At 41.4% G+C, this 19,621-nt stretch overlaps 1 protein-coding gene across 16 annotated transcripts in view; it reads right to left on the bottom strand.

Moving 5' to 3' along the window:
* Positions 1-19,621, bottom strand: part of ENOX1 (ecto-NOX disulfide-thiol exchanger 1) — a 572,438-nt gene that overhangs the window by 16,895 nt on the left and 535,922 nt on the right. For all 16 annotated transcript variants that reach the window (XM_057494467.1, XM_057494476.1, XM_057494470.1 and 13 more), the window contains one exon: positions 4,600-4,702. In XM_057494467.1, the coding sequence (XP_057350450.1) occupies positions 4,600-4,702 (103 nt within the window). The remainder of the gene's footprint in view (positions 1-4,599; positions 4,703-19,621) is intronic.

The raw sequence follows: 19,621 nt of genomic DNA, 5'->3' as shown, positions 1-19,621 counted from the left end.
GGTAGGAGCAGGCTGATCAGACACTGTGGTCGGTCTGATGCTCCTCAGTACCTGGGGATTCTAAAAAGCTTTAATCTTCCAAAAAGCACTTGTTCCACTTATTTACTGAGTAAAATACGTGATCTTGTATGGTTAGTTTTTTTGTTTTTAAATATCTGTTTGTTTTATTTTAACTAAAGCCTTGAGACTCTTTTGGGGCCTTTTAGGAAACTGTCCCTTGTATCTGAAATGGCCTTGACACTCCCTTATCTATCCAGAGAAAATCTATGCATCCTTTAGGAATCACTTGACTGTCCTTTCTTCTATTAAGGCATCTGTAGAGTAAGTAACCCCTTCTCTGTGCTTCTGATGTTAGTAGGAACCACATTTCATTGTCATTAGCTGATTTCTTTCTCACTACTCTGTGAACTTCTCAAGAGAAGAGATCATCTTACCATCATCACCAGCTAACAGAGGTCTTGGCATATGGCAGGCCAGTAGTTCTCAAAACATGTTCCCCTAAGGCCTATTTCAGTATCACCTTGGGCATTAGTGTTACAATAAACAGAATCTGTGTGTGTGTGGTGATGGGCTATGTGGGACAAAGAATTCTGCCTTTTAAATGAGCTGTTAAATATTTTTTTCACAATGAAGGCTGGTAATTTTTCTAGTAGGCTCTTGACAAATATTATTGATTTATTGATATAGACAGTTGTGTCTTGGAATCCAGATTTAGGTCAGTGACTCACTCTTTATGGTCAGTAGCTTTCAGAGAAGAATACACTTGCCAGATTACTTTTCTCAGGTGCACCCTAAATATAGGCTCGAGTCTAGTCAATGAAAACACCAAAAATTACCACTCAACCTTCTTTAAGTATATTTCTCTACATTCCTTTTATCTGCTTTCTAAAACCCATGCATTAGGGAGAACATTCCAATTCAGATATAGACGAGTGTGTGCAGACGTGTGTAATGGTAACAGGGACAGAAATGGCGGTGGCAGTGGTGGTAGGAAGGGGAAGTGCTTGACGTAAAGAAGGGTCTTGGTTACCCACAATAGGTATGTCCTGATCTGCAGAGGAGTCCATGTAAAATGTAAAGAAGTTTGCTTTTCAGGGGTCCAGGGAAGTTTTGAAGAACAGATACTTCGTAAATAGAGTTGTTGAGAAAGTCTTGACTATATCTGGCTGGGAGTTACAATGATGATTAGCATTACCAGGGTGCCAGTCAGTGCTGCGAGGTTTGGAAATCCATTGTGTTAGAATTAATTAAAAAGCAAGAGAAAATGGCATGCTACACACCAGAGTTATACTGTCAACATCTTCTCAGAGCTATTTGCCTATCACAAAAAAATTTTGATCCATTTTCCTTTATAACAATAGCCAGCGATTTCCAGCCAAACACATCTTCAAAGCTTTAACAAAAGCTCTAAATCGAAAGTATTGACTCATTCTATCACACATGAGATCAGTGCATACCGAATCCAACATATAGGCCATATGTGATATGAACTAGGAGTTCTGGCACTGACATTGGGCATGTCAAGCTGACCTAATATGCAGGTACTACAGAGTAAGATGTAAAATGCTACTGTGCAATGTTCCATAAAAATGTAATTCTTTTGGGTCCAGTTATAATATCCACCTGTCTTCAGAAGGATTGATTGCAAAGTAAATAATCTAGAAATCACAATAAAGAGCTTTCTAAGGGCCTGTCCTCTTTAGTTGAGTTGGAATGTAGCACTCAATCCCCATTAATTGTTAAGCAGAAAATTTGGCAGAATGGTTGAACTCCTAAGGGATTCAGAATCTAAATCTGCAAAGTCCCAAATAATGTTACCAGTGAAATTCCAGTGATCTTCTGTATGCCTAACTTATTGCCTTAAAGACTCAATTTAATCAAATGGACATGAGAATGTTCACAAAGAATAAACACTTTTGCCCAGATAAATTAGTGTAACAAATAATCACAAATAACTAGGAATGCTTGTTGTTTAGGAAGTTTCTAGCCTCGGTTTTATGTTCTCTGTGGATGGAATCCATTTGAACAGCTCATTTTTCATTCCTCCTTTCTCTTCCAGGAAACCAAGATTTGGGCCACTGTGCATTTTACATAACATTTGGGTGTCCCAAGAGGGTGTTATTTGAATATATTAGCTTATAGCATATACTGTAGTCACCCCTATGTGATGGAGATTTTCCCAGTAAGTATTTCCAATTCAGAGAAGGTCTTTTTTTGCTGTGTTCCTGGCCTTCTAGACTGTCTTTGATCAGGCCCACTGTACCCTCTGTATGGTTTTAATTATTCCATGGGAAGATTCCAGGGAAAATGCAAAGGGTATTCCTGACCCCTCCAGATGTGTCAGAAGTCCAGGGACTGACTTCCAGAATCATTGTACCTGCAAGTATTTCTCAGCAAAGAGTAGCCCCAGCACCAGAAACTCCTTTATGTCTCTAGCCTGGTCCAACACAGTTTTAGCCCCATGTTCTGTCATTTTGTCTCTATCACTGTCCTTACCTAGATTCAGGAGATGTTGCTTGGTTCCAACATTCAGGTTTGTACAAAGTACGAATGGACAAACTCAGTTAGCAAAGAGGCATCTTTAATGGTAGGGAGCAACTGATCCTTCGGCAGGACCCATTTTGCCAGAATTGGAAACCCTTTACCTTGGCATCCTTTTGGATGACTAGTCTGTCTTTACCTACAGAACAGTGTAAGTACCAAGGGATTTAGGGGGTGAGTTTGAGCAGGAAAACACAATTGTAATCAAACTTTCATTAAGGGAAGTAAAATGAAATATTGAGGCTGAGAGGCAACAGAGAAATGAAGGGAAAACTCCTAAATTTAATCAATAACTTGACTCTCCAGCCTCCTTTCTACTTGAACATTTCTCATATATTGATTCAAAATGAGTGTCCCATGCTGTTTCTCTTTTGCTTAACCCTGAACTTCAAATGCTAATAGAGGTAGACTAGTTGAAAAGACCAAAAGTGAGTGGAAAAGTCCTAGAAAATTTAGAGTTGGCTGTGTCTTCTTTTTACTGAAGATCCTGACAGTTTTTTTTTCTTTCTAACACACTTGACTTTACAAATTTGAAAAGTTTTTTTCTAATACTAAAGACCTTAGCAGAGGTGACACATTATAAATGTAACCTTCCTATCTATTCCCATTAACCTAAAGTGTGTAAAGCATATCCTTTTAAACATTTTTAGGGCAGCTGATTGAAAAAATACATACTTGTGTGTCTGTATATATATATGGTAACTATTTAGAAGACATTATAAACGAACTGTGTTCCCCAAGTAGAACATATAAGGAGAAGGAATCTGTAGTGACAGGCAGGAAAGAAAGAAAATCAGAGACCCATTCCCATTTTTTTTAACCTTCAACTGGTCTGTGTGTAAATAAAGAGGGAAAATTTACTGCTGATTATTATGCACTTTGTTCAGACCCTAAAAGCATCATGGAGAAAATCACAATTTTGTCACACTGAGAGAGAGAAACAATTGTCAGAGTTTGACATATATTCCAATAGAAGAAACATCCAGTTGCCAACTGTATATGGGTTCATTTTGGATTCCTGGAACTGATAGTACATCAGCATGTCTTATGAAACTTGTGCTTGGCGTGTTACTACAGCTGTATATCATCACAGAGAAAAAAATAATTGGTTTTCCTTGGAGTATCTCTAAGTTGATGTCATATTCAATAACCCTGTAGTTGAAAAATCTATATATGATGGATGAAGTTTGGACTATCTTTTGAATTTAATTCCTCCTGTGCCAGCTTCTACAGGCCCTGGTGTACCCATCATTTTGAGGTGAGTGTATGCAGTATAGAGAAAATGCAGCTGGGTGCTACTGCCAGATAACGAACTGCAGAACAATTATTCATCTCACATGCACAACAGCCTCATCCTTCACTCTCAGCCATGCCATGGAGGAGCCAGTCTAAACTTGGACCTCCCCCTCAACTAGGATTCGTGCCAAGGCCCAGCTCCAGTCAGTGCTGTGCATAATGAGGTGAGGGTGGTGGCTTCTCCTTCTCTGGATTTGAGGGCTTTGGAGACAGCCTTAAATATACAGTTTTCTAAAGTGGGATCACAGGCCTGTTAGCAGCACATCCTCATCAGAACTCTTCCTTGTGAGCATAAGTACTACTTCTGGATCTGATTATGAGGACCTGAAAAGTCAACCTAGATATATTCCAGACAAAGAAAAGTAAGCCTACATATATTTTGAGGGGCAAATGAATGTTTTTTAGGATGTGGCCTTTCTTGAGGCTGGAGATCTGGCTTGGTTTAGAACTTTCGGACTGGACCCAACCTGGCCTCCAGGTGGAAGCAATGTGTTCAAATTCTGAAATACACATTTGTAACATGTGAGATGCAAATTAATCTGTCTTCTTGGATTCAGTTTTGTCAGATAACCAACTAATACACATGGTTACAGAAGAGCGAAATCTGTATGTCCCTAATTTGAAGCATATGTAATAGAATCTTGACAAAACTAACCTCATCTTTGACTAGAAGGCAAAGCTGTTCATATTGTTAAGTTCGAAGTGAATTACTTAAATATTAAGTGAAGTAGCTAAGAATTCAGGAGAACAGAATTTCCTTACCGATTAGTAGAGCTTCTTTCTCTGATTTTAAACCTTGGCTTCTTTTCTCAATATTGTTATCTCGGTCTTGGTTGACCAGTGCAACTGTCAACACATTGATTTCCTATAAAGTTAAAAAAACAAAAACCACAGGTGTTTATGTAGATTCTGTGCATTTCAATAAGAGCTACCAAGTTTTTTAAATTCTACAAAAGAGGTCATCATTGCCATTTATAACTCAAGATAAACTTTTATAAGTAATTGACCTATGTGCCCAACCATACAAGATTCATTCTAAAGTTTAGGTTCCTAGCTGTATCTACAGAACTAGCAAATTTGGCACAAATCATTTTAGGTTTCATCCATGTTCTGATTAAACTCCTAGCAAAAGTCATATTTGACTGTAGCTACTTTAACATGTTTTTATTTCAAATATGAAAAATTTCCCCCCAAGCATAAATGGACTGACTTACAATACTATGCTAATAATTTGTGTGAGTGTGTGGGGAAATAGCATCTGTTGGAAAGGTGAGAAAGAATTGTTGTTGGGAGTGTTTAAGGGGAAATATATATCCTTATACATAACTGTAAAAGGTTAGATAAAGCAAAGGTTAGGAAATTCTTTTCTTTGGAAACTAAAAATGGAGAATTGTAAACCAATCACACATGAAACACTGAGGCTGGATTATTTTTAGAACTTTCTGTGGTCTTTTAACTTAAAAACAAAAAGACTTAATTCATATTCTCCCAGACTTGATATTAGAACTCAGAATACAGATGACTTAATAGAAAATAAAATGTAATAGTCAGAGACCCACATATTGGGGACAGTAGAATTATTTGAGTCTTGCTGGAGGGAAATTTCTTACTGGAAGATAGGTCTCAAAGGACTACCACAGTAAGCGAAGAGTTAAGGTTACTGTTTCCATTAGACAGTGAGGAATCTTCCAGAGGATAGAGTATAGGGAGGGACAAAGGAAAACTTAGAAGGTCTGGGCAAATGGTTCTGCAGGTGATACCAGGACTGGAACTGGTTATAGGATAGATATTTAGCTAGTTAATGCAAGTTAATAAAGATGGCCAGATAAAAGACCATAGGAAATTTTTGGCAGCATGTTGAGCATATAAAAGCAAAAACCCTGTCTGAAGGCACTCATAGAAAAATAAAAAACTCAATGCATGTCAGTCAAAACAGATCTATAAGCTGAATTTAACCTATGAGCTACTACTTTGTAAATCAAGCATAATTAGAAATTGCTGGGAAAGAAGGCTCTCTAGAGAAAATGCAGTTGGTAATATTTGGTGAGCATTTTGGAGGTTCCTCCTGAAGGTCAGACTTATACACCCGCTGAAGACTGAGTGATCAAAATTGAGTAAGAGTAAAGATGGGCAATGCAAAGCATTGAGGGAATCACAGTGATGTGATATATCAGAAGATAAGATCTTGGCTGACTGAGGGTGCCCGCTGAGGCCGGAGGGTGATAGCATGAATGCCCTCAGAGGGGGCAGAAAGAGTTTCAGGAATGGTCCGAGGCAAGTCTGGAGCTAGGTGGACATAAAAGGTCCTTATAAATGAAAGATGCTTCTATACTTCCAAAAAAGGGATTTTGGGAATCAGTCCTGGTTGAAACAATCTAGAACTTAAAAACAGAACAAACCCAAAGATTTATGTAGATAGCTTAATACATGACTAATACATGACTTGGAACATTTCATAAAGTGGAGTTACTGGGAAGAAAGCAGGAATTCCTTCTGTCACGAAATAACATATGGATATGCTTTAAGGGCTAGAGGAGATTTAGGAGAAAGAGGATGGAAAAATATTACCTAGGATGATTGCATCATTTAAGAAAAATATAAATAATGAACCCCAGGGCTGAGTGGAAACAATATTTCCAAGAAAGGGTGATATGTTCACAGCTGGATGATAATTGGGGCCAAGTGAAATCATTGAGAAGAGTTTAGCAGGCAATAGGATTGCATTAATTGCCAAAACTGAGTGGTATCCTGTGGCCATGACACAGTTGAGAATCCAGCTTTAGTGAGGGAAATGGGCCACGGAGGGAGGCAGCACATTGGGAGAAACAAGAAATGACCAGGGCAGAGTAGACTGAGACCCCTCATGGGTGATGTGGGCACCTATCCCCGTGTCCAAAGCTGGGGTCATAAAGAAAGGGGAACCCTGAGCAGCCCCACCAAAGGTTACTGGGTCAGCGGCATCTTCAAGGAGGCAGGTCCAGCCTGCCAGTGCCTGTTGCTGTGATGGTATTTTAGGGTTGAGTAAATGTGGATGATAAGTCCTAGGACCACCTCTCTGTAGAAATATTTCTTGAGAGTCAATGTTGTAGCGTGTGTTCCACTGACTGTGAATGGTGCTCTCCTGTGCGGTCGTCCTCAGTTACTGTGGTGGGCGCACTGCTCCGCAAGCCTCTGACAACAGCCCAGCAGGCCGGGGCCTGCAGAGAGCAGGCTGGGCAGCTGCTGCAGCTTTTGGGTATCGCTGTGACTTCTGTCCGGGGTGGAGGTGGTGCTGCTTTTCTGACTCCCCCAGGAAGCAGAAAAGTTGTGCTGGTAAGTGGTACAAGAAGTAATGAACCTAATCGGGTCGGCTCCACGGAGTGCTTCACATATTATAATAAATTGGCTCAGAAATCTGTAAAAGGGGAACTGTCATTTCCATGATAGTTGAAGGGATATCCAAGCATATTAATGAGAGATTTGGGTATCTAGCAACACTTAGTGACGTGGACCAACTGTGACCACTCAGAAGAGCTCCTACTGACTAAGCACCCTGGAGCCCAAGCCTGCCTTGGAATAATGTAAGAGCTCAGACTCTTGTCGGCAGAGTCACATAGTTAATGAGATGGGTGAATGCTTGGGTCATATATTTTGCCACAGACAAAATTTAAAGTTAATATGAATGTGTTTTAAGGGCCAGAAGACAAGATAGTGATTTTAAGTAGCCACTTGACGTGCTGTGCTTTTATCTTTTCCCGCTGTAATGGAACAGGGGAAGAGTAGTGTATGACTCGTGAGTCATGGGTTTCTGAGAAAAAACAGTTAATTTGACTCATCTGTATTTATAATAGAGTTGTTCGACTGAACAAGAGAGTTACAGTTTTTAGTAAGCTGCAGGTTTGGAGTCATCTACGAAGTGCAAAGTGGATCTAAGCCACAGCCATCCCCTCTTTCCGTTTTTAGTGCCGACAAATCTAAATGACCATCCAGGCTTTGTCAAAAGAGCTCCTTCATCATGACTAGTTAAGGTGAAGGGAATATACAGAGAGAATGTGGAAGTTAATAATTTCTCAAGCTAAATCCTTGTTGTATTTAAGCTAAGCCTGTTTTTACTTTAAGCCACCCAATAGTCCTTTGTGCTGCATACATGTATTACATGCCTACTTTATGCCAGGGAATGCAAAGTTTTTAAGGATATGGAGTCCAATGTGGCAATAAGTGAATGCTTGACCCAGGAGCAAGAAATTCTTATAAACAGTCTGTAAGACAGACATTATTCCTTATAGGAAATGTAAGTAGATAAAGCTGGAGAAGTAGGTAGATCCTGATAAGGAGTTTGGATTTTATCTGGAAGGCTTAACTAATGAAGGGTATTCAGCAGCGAAGTTACACGAACAATTCTGTATTTTAAGATATTGGTTTGGAGGCAAGTGAAAGTGGTGGCAGGAATGCCAGGTTGGAGCCTCCTGCGATAGTCTACTTATTTTTTACATTTACACGATGAGGGTCAAAACCAAGTCAATGGTGTGCAGAGTGCAAAACGTAACAGATATTTAAGAGGTAGAATTTAAAGAAATCTGGCGACCTGATGGATGAGGAAAATGCTGAGGATAAGTGCCTTGGCAAGCAGGGAAATAGAGAAAGAAGCACGGATGGGAGAAGATGATGCATTCAGTTCTGGAAATGCTGAACTTAAGATTTCTTGGACATCTTGTCAAGATATTTTGGAGAAAGCAGGATGTACAGATTTTTGAACTTAGAACCAAGACTCTGACAGCTCTGTTTACGGGCTATTTCTCAGGTTTGTACTTGCTGCAAGCAACCCTGATGTCTCCTTAGGGGACAAAGAAAAGGCTTGCTTACTGTTTTATATAGAAGAGGTCATTCCCCAAGCCGAGTGTTCCTCTCCTGTCACATAACTGACTGCATGTACAGGCTTCCATCTGGCCCCTCTCTGCTGGGGAGGATCAGGGTGTAAGATCCATGAGGCTATGTCTGGTGATGCCAGGCTGGCGTCTGGCAGCACACAAGAAAACCTCAAATGGGGGACTTGCCAAAATCTTCTCTGAGAACAACTCATCACAGGAGAGAAAAATTGCCCATAATATTAAGCACTAAGGGAGCACATTTTCAAGGATATCAGAGGACATAACCAGTTTATGCTTTATCTCTAATTCTGGAAAAAACCTACTTCAAATCTAAGTCCTATCTTAAGAGTTTCACATTCTCTACTTAGGATGTTCCAACTTCCCTATTTAGTAATTGGGGACACATTTCATTGAAACATTTGACTATATGTTAGAAAGGCTTTGCTCCTTTTAAATGTCACTGTCCTTATTACTACTTCTCACTCCAAATCTCCAGAAAATGCAAGGGACCTTATCAGAATGGGAGTTTTATCATTAGAAGCATAAAATCATGAAGACTATCTTTTATCACATTGAAACCCTTTACCCTCTAAGTGTCACATGCCCTGAAGAATTGTGTGTCTATTGGGTGTTGTGGGAAAGGTGCTTGAGACTGCAAATTGGATGTGGATAAGAATGGATGGGGTTGGGAGGTGAAGGAGGTTGCCAAGGATGAATTGCTAACGGTGTACTAAGTATACAATGGGAAGGAAACATTAGGATGAGGATCAAGGGTTTCCTCACAGTGAGATCAACAGGATTATGCAATAGTATTCCAAGGGAAGTGGCAAGAACACCATTTACTTGACAAGGCAGAAAGCACTGCAGACTAGAAAATGCACAGTAAGTAACACTTCTGCAATTGGCAGGAGAATGAACACGATTATCAAATACATTTTTTCTCAGTCCATCTTTTAACTCTTATATCTGTGACACTTAAATCATTAAAAGGCTGGGAGAAGAGGTTTTCAGTAACTGAAAACTAGATATCATGGACTTTTTTTTAAGACTTCATAAAGACTTAGCTACCTGAAGGTGCAAATTTCCCCTTTAACAATCTTTATCAGTTACTTTGAGAAATGTTCAGAGTAATTTATCCATTTAGAAAAGCTTCTATCCAATGACTTACTGAGCAAGCATTGTGCTTTGTAGTTTTGTTTTTGTTTCCCTCGACCCACCTACGGCCCCGAAGAACTTAAGCTTTATAAAGTCCCTTGGTTTCCCTTCATTATTCCTGTGACCTCCTTACCTTCTGTGCTGTTTTCTTTCTGCTGAGAAGCTTCTTGAATATGTGGGGTACACCCACCGTGGTTACTGCCCTACCTACCACCCAAAAGCTCCACTTTCTCTTCAATCGTTCCATGAAACTGTCCTTTGAAAGATTTTCAGGGATGCCTGTATTTCCTGCCTTCGTTTTGACATCATTGACATCACCCCCTCTTAAACCCTCTGCCTCACTTGCTTCTGTTATGTAGGAGGCCCTGGCCTTTGTCCTAATTTTTTGTTTAGTCTTCACCGGCTGTTTTATTCGTGCTGCTGGCCCAGTACCCATGAAGAAGATGGGTGCATTCTTCCTCCTCTTACACTCTAACTTTGGTACTTGCTGAAGTTCAGTCACCATTTTATCTTTTTTTTTTTGCCTTTTATCAGAGATCTTTCATTCTTATGGGCTGAACTATCATCACACTTAACTCCCTAACTTCTGTTCCTTCTCATCACCAGAGCACTGGGCTTTTCTGCTTAGATTTACCGCTGCCTAATTCGATTTCAAAACGACAGGTGTCCCTGAGGTGGTAGGAGAGACACTGCTTACTTGAGTTTTAGCCTTGGCTCTTCCACTAGCAACTGGTTGACCTTGGGCAAGTTACCCAACAGTTTCAAGCCTTAGATCACTTGCCTAAAAACGAGAGTACTGGGTGAGGTCAATCATCTCTGAATACTGCTCTGTGGAACCTCATCAGCTCTTCAGAGGTAACATGGAAGGTCCCAGGGGTGGACAGCCCTCTAAGATTCCCACTCCTTTCCTACTTTGTTCTGTTTTATAATATAGGACTTCTATGTAAAGCTTCATTTAAAGAATGTCCTTACAAAAATGTCCTGCCCGATGTGGTTCTAAAATTCTATGATTCTGCATCTAAAATCCAATTCATCTCACCTGTCAGACTGTATCCTTTTCTGACTTAACTGTTTCTATTAGTAACACTGCCATTCTTCCACCTGCAGGGGCTTGAAACCTTCATCTTATTTTTGATGTATTCTCTGCCACTCTCTCAGTGCTTCTGAGACCTCTCTGGGCCTGAATCCTGCCAAGTCCCTGTGAGCTGCACCTCACGGCCCTTCCCCAGTTCTACTACCAGGGCTCTGATAGCGGTTCTCCTAGTTTCTTCTTTTGACCACTGCAAGAACCAACTACTTCGTCTCTGCCTCTGGTCCATTCCTCTTCCCATCCACCTTACATGATATCACCAGATCAATTTTCTAAAATGTCACTTCCGTTTTGTCAATTTCCACTATAAAACTCAGATGCTTTCTGATAACCAATGAAAAAATGCCAGATTGAGCTTGGCATTTCAGGTTCAGTCCTACCAAAATAGCCTATCCCCTCTATATGTGATATCCAGATATTGTTCTTAGGAAGCCCTCTCCCCGCTTTTCTTCACCACTTCCTACTTACATTTACAAAGCACACAGGCCCCGTATCTCTCAGAGGCATTTATTCTAGGCTACTTGCAAGTCTCCTTATCAGCACATTTCCTATGTCATTCATGTGGCAGTTGTTCATTTATACATTTGGGTAGAACTGACTTGCACCTGTGCTTGTTCCTTCAACAAAACTGCCGACTTCTTTAAGCCAGTCACCATGTGCAAGCAAGTGGGGCAGCATGGCAGAGTGGAACCTGTGTTTGAATTCAGTCACCACTATTTATGTACTGGATAACTTTAGGCAGGGCATCTCTAAACTTTTTCTCATGTAAAACATGGAGAATAACTTATGTCTATCACCCAGGGCTGCTGTGGAGATGACATGTCATATGTGAGGTGGTGCTTTTGAATGAACTTTTAGGAATATTTTGAGGCATCATTATTATCATTATTCACTTGTATTATTATCAGGACTGACTGGATACAGAACAGGTGCATAATACATACTCAGGTTACTGAATCCATGGGAGAATTCTGTGTAAGATCTTGCCTGTATTGTATAAAAATATGTATGCAAAAGTGATAACTGTGGTAGTGTTCAAATTGTGGATATTTTCTATTTTCTAAATGTTCTGTGGCAATGTTGTTATACTGCTATTCTTATAATTAAAGAGAAGTAAAAAGAAGCCAATGATATGCAGATGTGATTTTGAAGAGCTCTATGTAAGCACAGTCAGTAGCTGACTTCTTCACTGGAGAACTTATTGAGTGACGTCCCCCGTCCCTCCCACACATGTTAAATAGGTAGACCACCACCATGTGACTTCACCTGTGGCCCTCCAAGGGCTGGTCACTTCTATAGCTACTAGTGCAACCTTCAAGATCTGCATGGTAAAGATTGACCGGGTCACCTCCCACTCTGCCAGCACCACCATAAGACTTCCATTCCTTCCCTGCTTTCCTTGTTCTATGGCCTAGTTTTGTTATTTGCTCCAAGGTCCTACTCTTAAACATCACACTTCAAGAAATCAGGGGCCATATAGACCACATCTCAGTAAAGATGCCATTCAGCTATTTCAGTATCCTTTAGTCACATTTTTTTTAATGACCCAAAAGCAATCCCTCAAACAATATGCTCATCTCCAAAAACCTTCAAGCTATTCCTCATAAGATGATAACTGTGGTCAGGGTAGGAAGGAGAATGGAGTTATCTCTCACATTTTCCATCATGAGCCAGTGACTATCACATAGCCGGTGCCAATGGCTGATAAATGAAGGAATTACCCATAATCAGTGTCCTAGGATAGTGGAGAAAAATGATGGATTTGGACACAGAAAATGTTCTAATTGCCACTGGCTTGTTGTGTACCCTTGTTTCATTATTTGTATCGGTAAAAGGGGAATTTGAGCAGATGATCTCTCAGGTATCTTCATGCTTCAAAATTCAAGTCTGCTCTGTGCCCTTTTCCCTGACCTGGCACTTCCCTTCAGAAAAAGGCAGCCACCTTGATACAGATGGTATGCACTTGTTCTGGATTTCAGTGTCAGTAAGAATTCAGAAGAAAAGAGGAAGCAAAGGGAGAAAAACAGTTAAAAAGCAAATGGATATGAAAAGAATTGATGAGAGTGAGTAACTGAATAAGCTGCAAAATTTCTTAGATTTCAAGGGAAAATAAGAATACATCAATTCCCAAGAGTGAGCAAGATCTCAGGAGTTTTCTGTGGGTTAGAAGTTTCAGTGTCTTGCCAGCCTTATCAGTTGCTGAAGCTTGGTACCACCAGTCCCAAGGGTCATGGGCTCCCACTCACCTGTGACCTTTCTTCAGAAGCCTTTGATGTTCAGGGTCCAGATGAGGGGAGCCTCAGAGGCCCAACAGGCTTCAACTACAGAGAGAGAATCTGAAAGCAGACATGTAGGGCTCCTGTCCTTGGCCACATCACAACGTGACCACATTTTATTCATTCTTCCTCATTGGGTTCAGTTGCTGGACCCAGAGTGCATGCATCATGACCATAGACAACTCTAAGAACTGTGCTTTCCAAGATTTCCAATTGCAAAGATTCAAATAGGTGAGGACTGGTTACAGGTTGTAAAAAGGACCATTTAAAGGAAGGTGAAAACTGAGAGTGGTTTACATGCCAGAGAATCCAGATACAGCATTTTTCCTGGTGGCCTTCTTTTTAGGTCATCCTTGGTAATATTTATTTAAAATATACTTATATAGTGTTTATTATGTGCAAGTTGCATTCCAAGAATGTTACATATATCAACTCATTTAATCCTCATAACAGCCCTGTGAGGTCACTACTGTGGCATTCCCATTTTACAGATGAAGAAAATGAGGCAGAGAGAGGTTAGTGACTTGCCTAAGGTCACAGAATTAGTAAGAAGCAGACTGGGGATTTTACCCCAGAGTCTCAACCACTGTGCTAGGCTGCCTCTCTTGGAAGCCCTCCTGGTGCCGATTCCACCTATTACCCAGCAGGGATTCCAGACAGACCCACGGAGCAGGGGCTCATGGAGAGCCATGAAAGCAAAGGCGAGCACAGAGAAAGCCAGCGGGGCCTGGCTGAGGGGCAGTGCTGCGGGGATGGGCCCCAGCTACCTGCTGCTGCTAGGTGGTGACAGACTTCCTTTGGACAAGTGTGACTTGTAACCAGGGCCTGTGCAAGGAAGGATTTCAAAGGCAGAGCGCTAGGGCCAGTGAAGGAGCTGCCATGCATGCTCTCCTGGTTTGGAAGATGTGGGGGAGGAAAGCCAAGGTCGAAGCAGCACTCGGAAAGACCAGGCGTGGGCCAGTGTGGGACTGGCGGAGCAGGCGAAGCGGCTCAGGCAGGGGGCCCCAGGGTGGAGCTCCAGCCACACCCCAGACATGTGGCAATAAGGCAGAGCCACTGAGGAGGCAGGAAAGGAGAAAAGGCGGGGGATGAAACAGCCATTCTAAAGGAAGAATGGGCAGATACTGTGTGTGAAGCAGAGCAAAGGGGGAGAGACTTAACAAAATTCAAACCAGTGAAATCTGGGTGACTAGCACAATAGTGATGCTAGAATCAGAGGTCAAAGAAAGAAGTACTGGCTCCAATATTTTAGAAATATTTGGTGTGAGGTCTTGGGAAGGCAGCAGGAAATATGGGACACTAGCTCAGGAGAGTGACTGGTTTGGAGTGACTTTCCAGCCCATCTCGGTCTCTCTGCCTCTTCTGCACACTCCCAGTGCACATCTGTTGACCCAGCAGAGGTATTACGGTCCCTGCTGTCCTCAGGAGTGTCCCTGCCTGGACTCTGTGTGACTGCTCTGCCTGTAATCATTTCCCTAGACAGGAACAGTGTCCTCAGCACCTACCACAGTCCCCTGCACAAAATAAATCTGAAACCAATATTTTTTGAAAAAATAAACAGTAGACATTCAGTAATACTTGAATTAACTTAAGTGAATGTGAAACTACACAGAGGATAAACTTCATGGGTAAAACTGACTGGTACCTACTTGATCAGTACCCTTGGCCTGGAATGATTTACAAGAAGTCTATGAGGACTATATATAGTAGATTTTTTAAAAATGCAATTGCTTTGGATATTTTGCTTCCTTTTAGTTCCCCACCCTCCTTTTTTTTCTTTCTGCTGTTCAGCTGAAAGCTTTCCATTACTCTGCCTTCCAAATCATTGATCCTTTTTCTGCATCCTCTAACCTGCCCATGATTCCTTCTAGTGTGTTTTTCATTTCATTTATTGTAGCCTTCATCTCTGATTGGGTCTTTTTTATATTTTCTATCTCTTCCTAGAGGTTCTCACTGAGTTTATTCACTCTTTTCTTGAGTCTGGTCTCACCAGACTTGGTTATATCTTTATAACCATTACTTTAAACTCTGTCAAGCAGATTGCTTAACTCTATTTCATTTAGTTCTTTTTCTGGAGTTTCATCATATTCTTTTGTTTCAAGCATATTCCTGTGTCTCCTCATTGTATGTGACTTTCTGTGTTTGTTTCTATAGGCTAGGTGAAAGACCTGCCTCTCCCAGTCTTGAAGGTGTGGCCTTGTGTGGGCATGGCCCCTTGGTAGCCTGCTCGCCTGGTGGTTTTGGCTGGCTAGCTGGAGGCAGGGAGGCAAGGACTGGGGCTGGGGAGGATGCCTCCTGTGTGATTGCTAGGCAGGGCCTCACTGGTGGAGTGGCCAGTGTCAAAGGGCACAGACTGGGGATTTCCTGGGTGGGCAAAGGGGTCGGGCCTCTCTGGCAGGGTGACTGGGGGTGGAGGGGCATGTTTGGGGGTCTCTTGGGTGGGCACCAGCCAGGATCATGCTAATGGGACAGTTGGGGGAGGTTAGGTGCAGTCCAGGGATCTCCTGGGTTGGCACCAAGCCGGGGCCATGCAAAGGGAGCAGCTGAGAATTGAAGGGTACGGCCGGGTGAATCTGGATGAGTGCCGAGCTAGTACCCCTTGGTGGGACTGCTTTATCTCTGACAGGAATGTCTGGGTATGGGTTGGGAACGGGAGGCCATGTATGTCAGTCTGTGGCTGGTGTGTTCACCCTGACCCTGCTCCTGTCTGCACTACCAATGTGTGTGGGGGATGTAAACAGTCATACCTATTCTGCTCCCATTTGTGCTGGCGTTGTCTAGGGGAACACAAACACTGGTGCTCACCAGCACCTCTGTTCTGGGAGAGGGTTCCAGCACTTCCCCAGCTGTGTTTGGCAGTTGAATTTAAACCCCCCAACCCGTGACTTTTTTAATGCCCCATGGCAGGCAAGTCTGCTGTCTGGTGGCCCAACAGTATCCCTTCCTGGGGCAGAGTCGTGCTGGGGGTGGGCCTCCCTCTGTTACCATGTTTTCACCTCTCCTGCTGCTTGCATGTGGTCTTTTTATCCCTTGCTGTGCATAAGGTGTTTCCTCAGGCCTTTGTTCTTCCTCAGGGTACACTGCTTTGTGTGCAGGTGCAGATTCAGTGTGTATGTGTGGAAAGGCGTGGGCACAGCTTTCCCTGTCACCATCTTGGGCCTGCTGGCATCCTTGTGGTCCCTAAATGCATTTGCTGGAGTATCATTTTATGGTAAAGTAATTTCTTTACTGTCTTAGATTCAAGAAGGTAAAACGTTAATTCTCAGTTTGTATTTCTATTAATGCTTTCAACATGTATTTAATTTAAATATTAACTTTTTTTTTACTATAATATAAGTTTATAATCTTTTTCCGTTCCTTTCCAAAATTTAAGATGCTTTTCTAGTTCACTTTGATTCTTAATAATCATTACCTTTCTTGGTTTTCTCCTTACAAATATTATATGTATGTTTTTTCAATGTAGAAAATTTACAAGATATAAAAACAAAATGAAAATTAATTGGAATTCTATCCAGATACATGCACTATTAACATTCAGATATTTACCTTTTATATTTAATATATAATCTTCCTCCACACATGTATGTTACATGTATATGTACATATTATTGTTTGGTTATTACTTGAAAAATAGGATTTTCCTACATATACTTTTAATGAGAGAACAGAGACCTTGATAGGAAAGAATGATTCAATTTTGTAATGTGTCCCGTTAAACAGGAAGAGCATCACTGCTGCTCGGATCATAACTTATGTTTAAACTGTGGCCTCAAACTAGCAACTAAATAACTTTCTTTTGGCATAATTTTGTTTAAATAAAAATGATCTAAATAGGAGAAAAAAAACCCTTTGTATTTCAAGAACTCCATTCAATATTAAAAGTGTAGGTTGTAACATTTTATTTTTGGTTTTACTGTGTGCCACTGTAGATATTGCCAAATGAAAATGTTCACTTTATCGAAACACAGCTGTGTTGCTCTTCGGCATGTAACAAAATGAAACCCCCAGTGCTGTACCTACACGAGTCCACACCCTTCACAGCCTGAAAAGGTAGTGACATGAAGAATCTCCTCAGCCAATAAACATGGAGCACCAGACAGAAGAAACTAAAGTGGAATACTTTTAAATGAATGTATGTGCATCCAGAACTAGTTGGGTTTGATTTATCTTGTATGATACTGATTCTTTTGCTGGTAAAGATTAATTGTACTATGGTGCTCTTGGCGTGTTATTTCCCCAGGTCATTTCTCAGTATGACATTTCTGATTTTTCTCTGGTACAAAGCATCCACTCATAATTTTCACCTGCTGAATTTACATTACTAATGATAATATGGAAATTTAAGTTTTTGACCTTTATGCTGTAAACTAGGTCATGAGAATAGATAAGATGCAATCTGATAAATGAGAGAGACATTTAATTCTTATTAAAGTAAAATAAAATTTCATAATTGTTTCCAGGCATACTGGGAGATCGTAGTAAACATTAAATAGTCTCTGCCTCCTCGACACACCAAAATCCAATTCTGTCTCCTGTCTTCTCACATATGCCGTACATGAGAAATATTCCAGGAATTGTGTTCTGGATTGCTGGTGCATGGTGAGTGATGAATGTAGTATCTGAAGTCTTCTGATGATGATATGAATGACGGTATGACAATAATACTAATAGTTCCCTTGCTGAGTGCTTGGTAGATGCCAGGTGCTGGTACTATTATTATCCCCATTTTACAGAAAAAATTTAGGCACAGTAAGGTAAGTAGTTTCCTAAGTTCACATACCTGGAAAGTAGTGGCTCTAAGACTGGGCCCCAGGCAGTCAGACTCGGGGGCTGTTCGTCTACACTGCCTTCTGTCTGAGTCGCCTCTCAGGGAATCACAATTTCTCCACGTTGTTTAGCTCCTAATCCCACTCCAAGTCCCTTCCTACTAGGAGGGCTGGAGCCAGACTTGGTTATTTCCCTTTGAGTCATATGCCGTCCCCTCAATGGGCTGTGTCCTCCTGAGGACAACTGACAGGGCGTGACGGTGTATACAGCCAACGCTACAGCCCTGCGCCGACAGTACAGCACTGCCTACCATGTGGACTTGGACAGACACAGTCAGGAGGGCTAGTTCTGAGTCCACCTATCTTTTGATTATTCTCCAAATGGATGCGATTTCTTATGAACCAGAATCTGGCAATTACTAATTGTATGTTTTCTTTCTTTGGGTTAAAGAGGACAGTTCAACATTTGAACTAAATAAAGTGTCTGGACACCTTAGCTCAGTATAATTTGACTGGAATTTATTGAGCTATGCTACTCTTTCATTCATCAAATATGATTTAGCATCTACTATACGGTAGGCTCTGTTTTAGACAACAAGATTCAGAGATGAATAATAGTAGTTCCTGCATTCAGAGAACGTAAGAGTCTGGAGGATGGCCCAGCATGTAAACTATCTTAAAGGCTGTGATATAAGTTATGGTAAGGGTTGGCCTGTGTGCTGTGGAAACCCAGAGCAGCACCTGACCTGGACTGGGTGGAAAGTAGGTGGCAGTTACTTAAAGTGTGCTCCAGAGACTGGTAGCCCTGGCATCATCTGGAGCTTATTAAAAATGTATGATCTTTGACCCTAGCCCAGACCTACCCGACCCAAAACTCTGCAGTGGAGCCCAGGAATCTATGTTTTAAACTCTGAAATGTAAGGCTCACAGGCACACAACAGTTAGGCAAGGAAGCAAGTACCAAAATAAAACCTGTAAAATAAGGAAGTTGGGTGAGGTGATCTCTGCCACCTCAATTCTAACTTTCACAGTTGACAAGACTTCTGTACGCATGTCAAAGTGAACTGGAAGGAAGCATGTTTATTTTCAAGATCACCTGCTGTTATGTACAGAAGGAAGTGTTCCCATTTCTCACCTTGCCAGGCCAAACAGATTCACAGAACTGTCTGAGGCTGCTGAAATTCTATGTCAATCAAATCATCAATCAGTAAGTATTTTAAATGTACTACAAATGTACCCACCTACATAGGCTCATCACTGTGTTAGGTGCTGTAAGACATGCATACACATTACCTGCCCTTGAGGCACTTACACCTGAGTTGAGGCAATAGATTTATCTTAATTGGGTTGTTCAGACTGTTTAGAATAATGATAAATACTATGGGAATATGGAGAAGATGGTAATTGATTTGGGCTGATTTTAGGATAAGGTCCCAAGAAATGGGAATTGAGCTGGGCTTAAAAACAGGCAGTTTGCAGCGGAGGTGAAAAGTAGCTCATCGGTGTGCACCAAACAATCTGGAAATGGTGCAAAGGGCATCTCTGTAATCTCATGGGGAAACTAACATAACAATAAAAATGAGGGGGATGCTGGGCATCACAGCCACAGATCTCCCCTACCAGGGCAACTTCAGGGCTGGGAAGGCTAAG

Source organism: Manis pentadactyla, chromosome 17 (genome assembly GCF_030020395.1).
Source record: "Manis pentadactyla isolate mManPen7 chromosome 17, mManPen7.hap1, whole genome shotgun sequence".
Taxonomy (NCBI): Eukaryota; Metazoa; Chordata; class Mammalia; order Pholidota; family Manidae; genus Manis; species Manis pentadactyla.
This window is presented reverse-complemented; position numbering and strand designations above follow the sequence as displayed.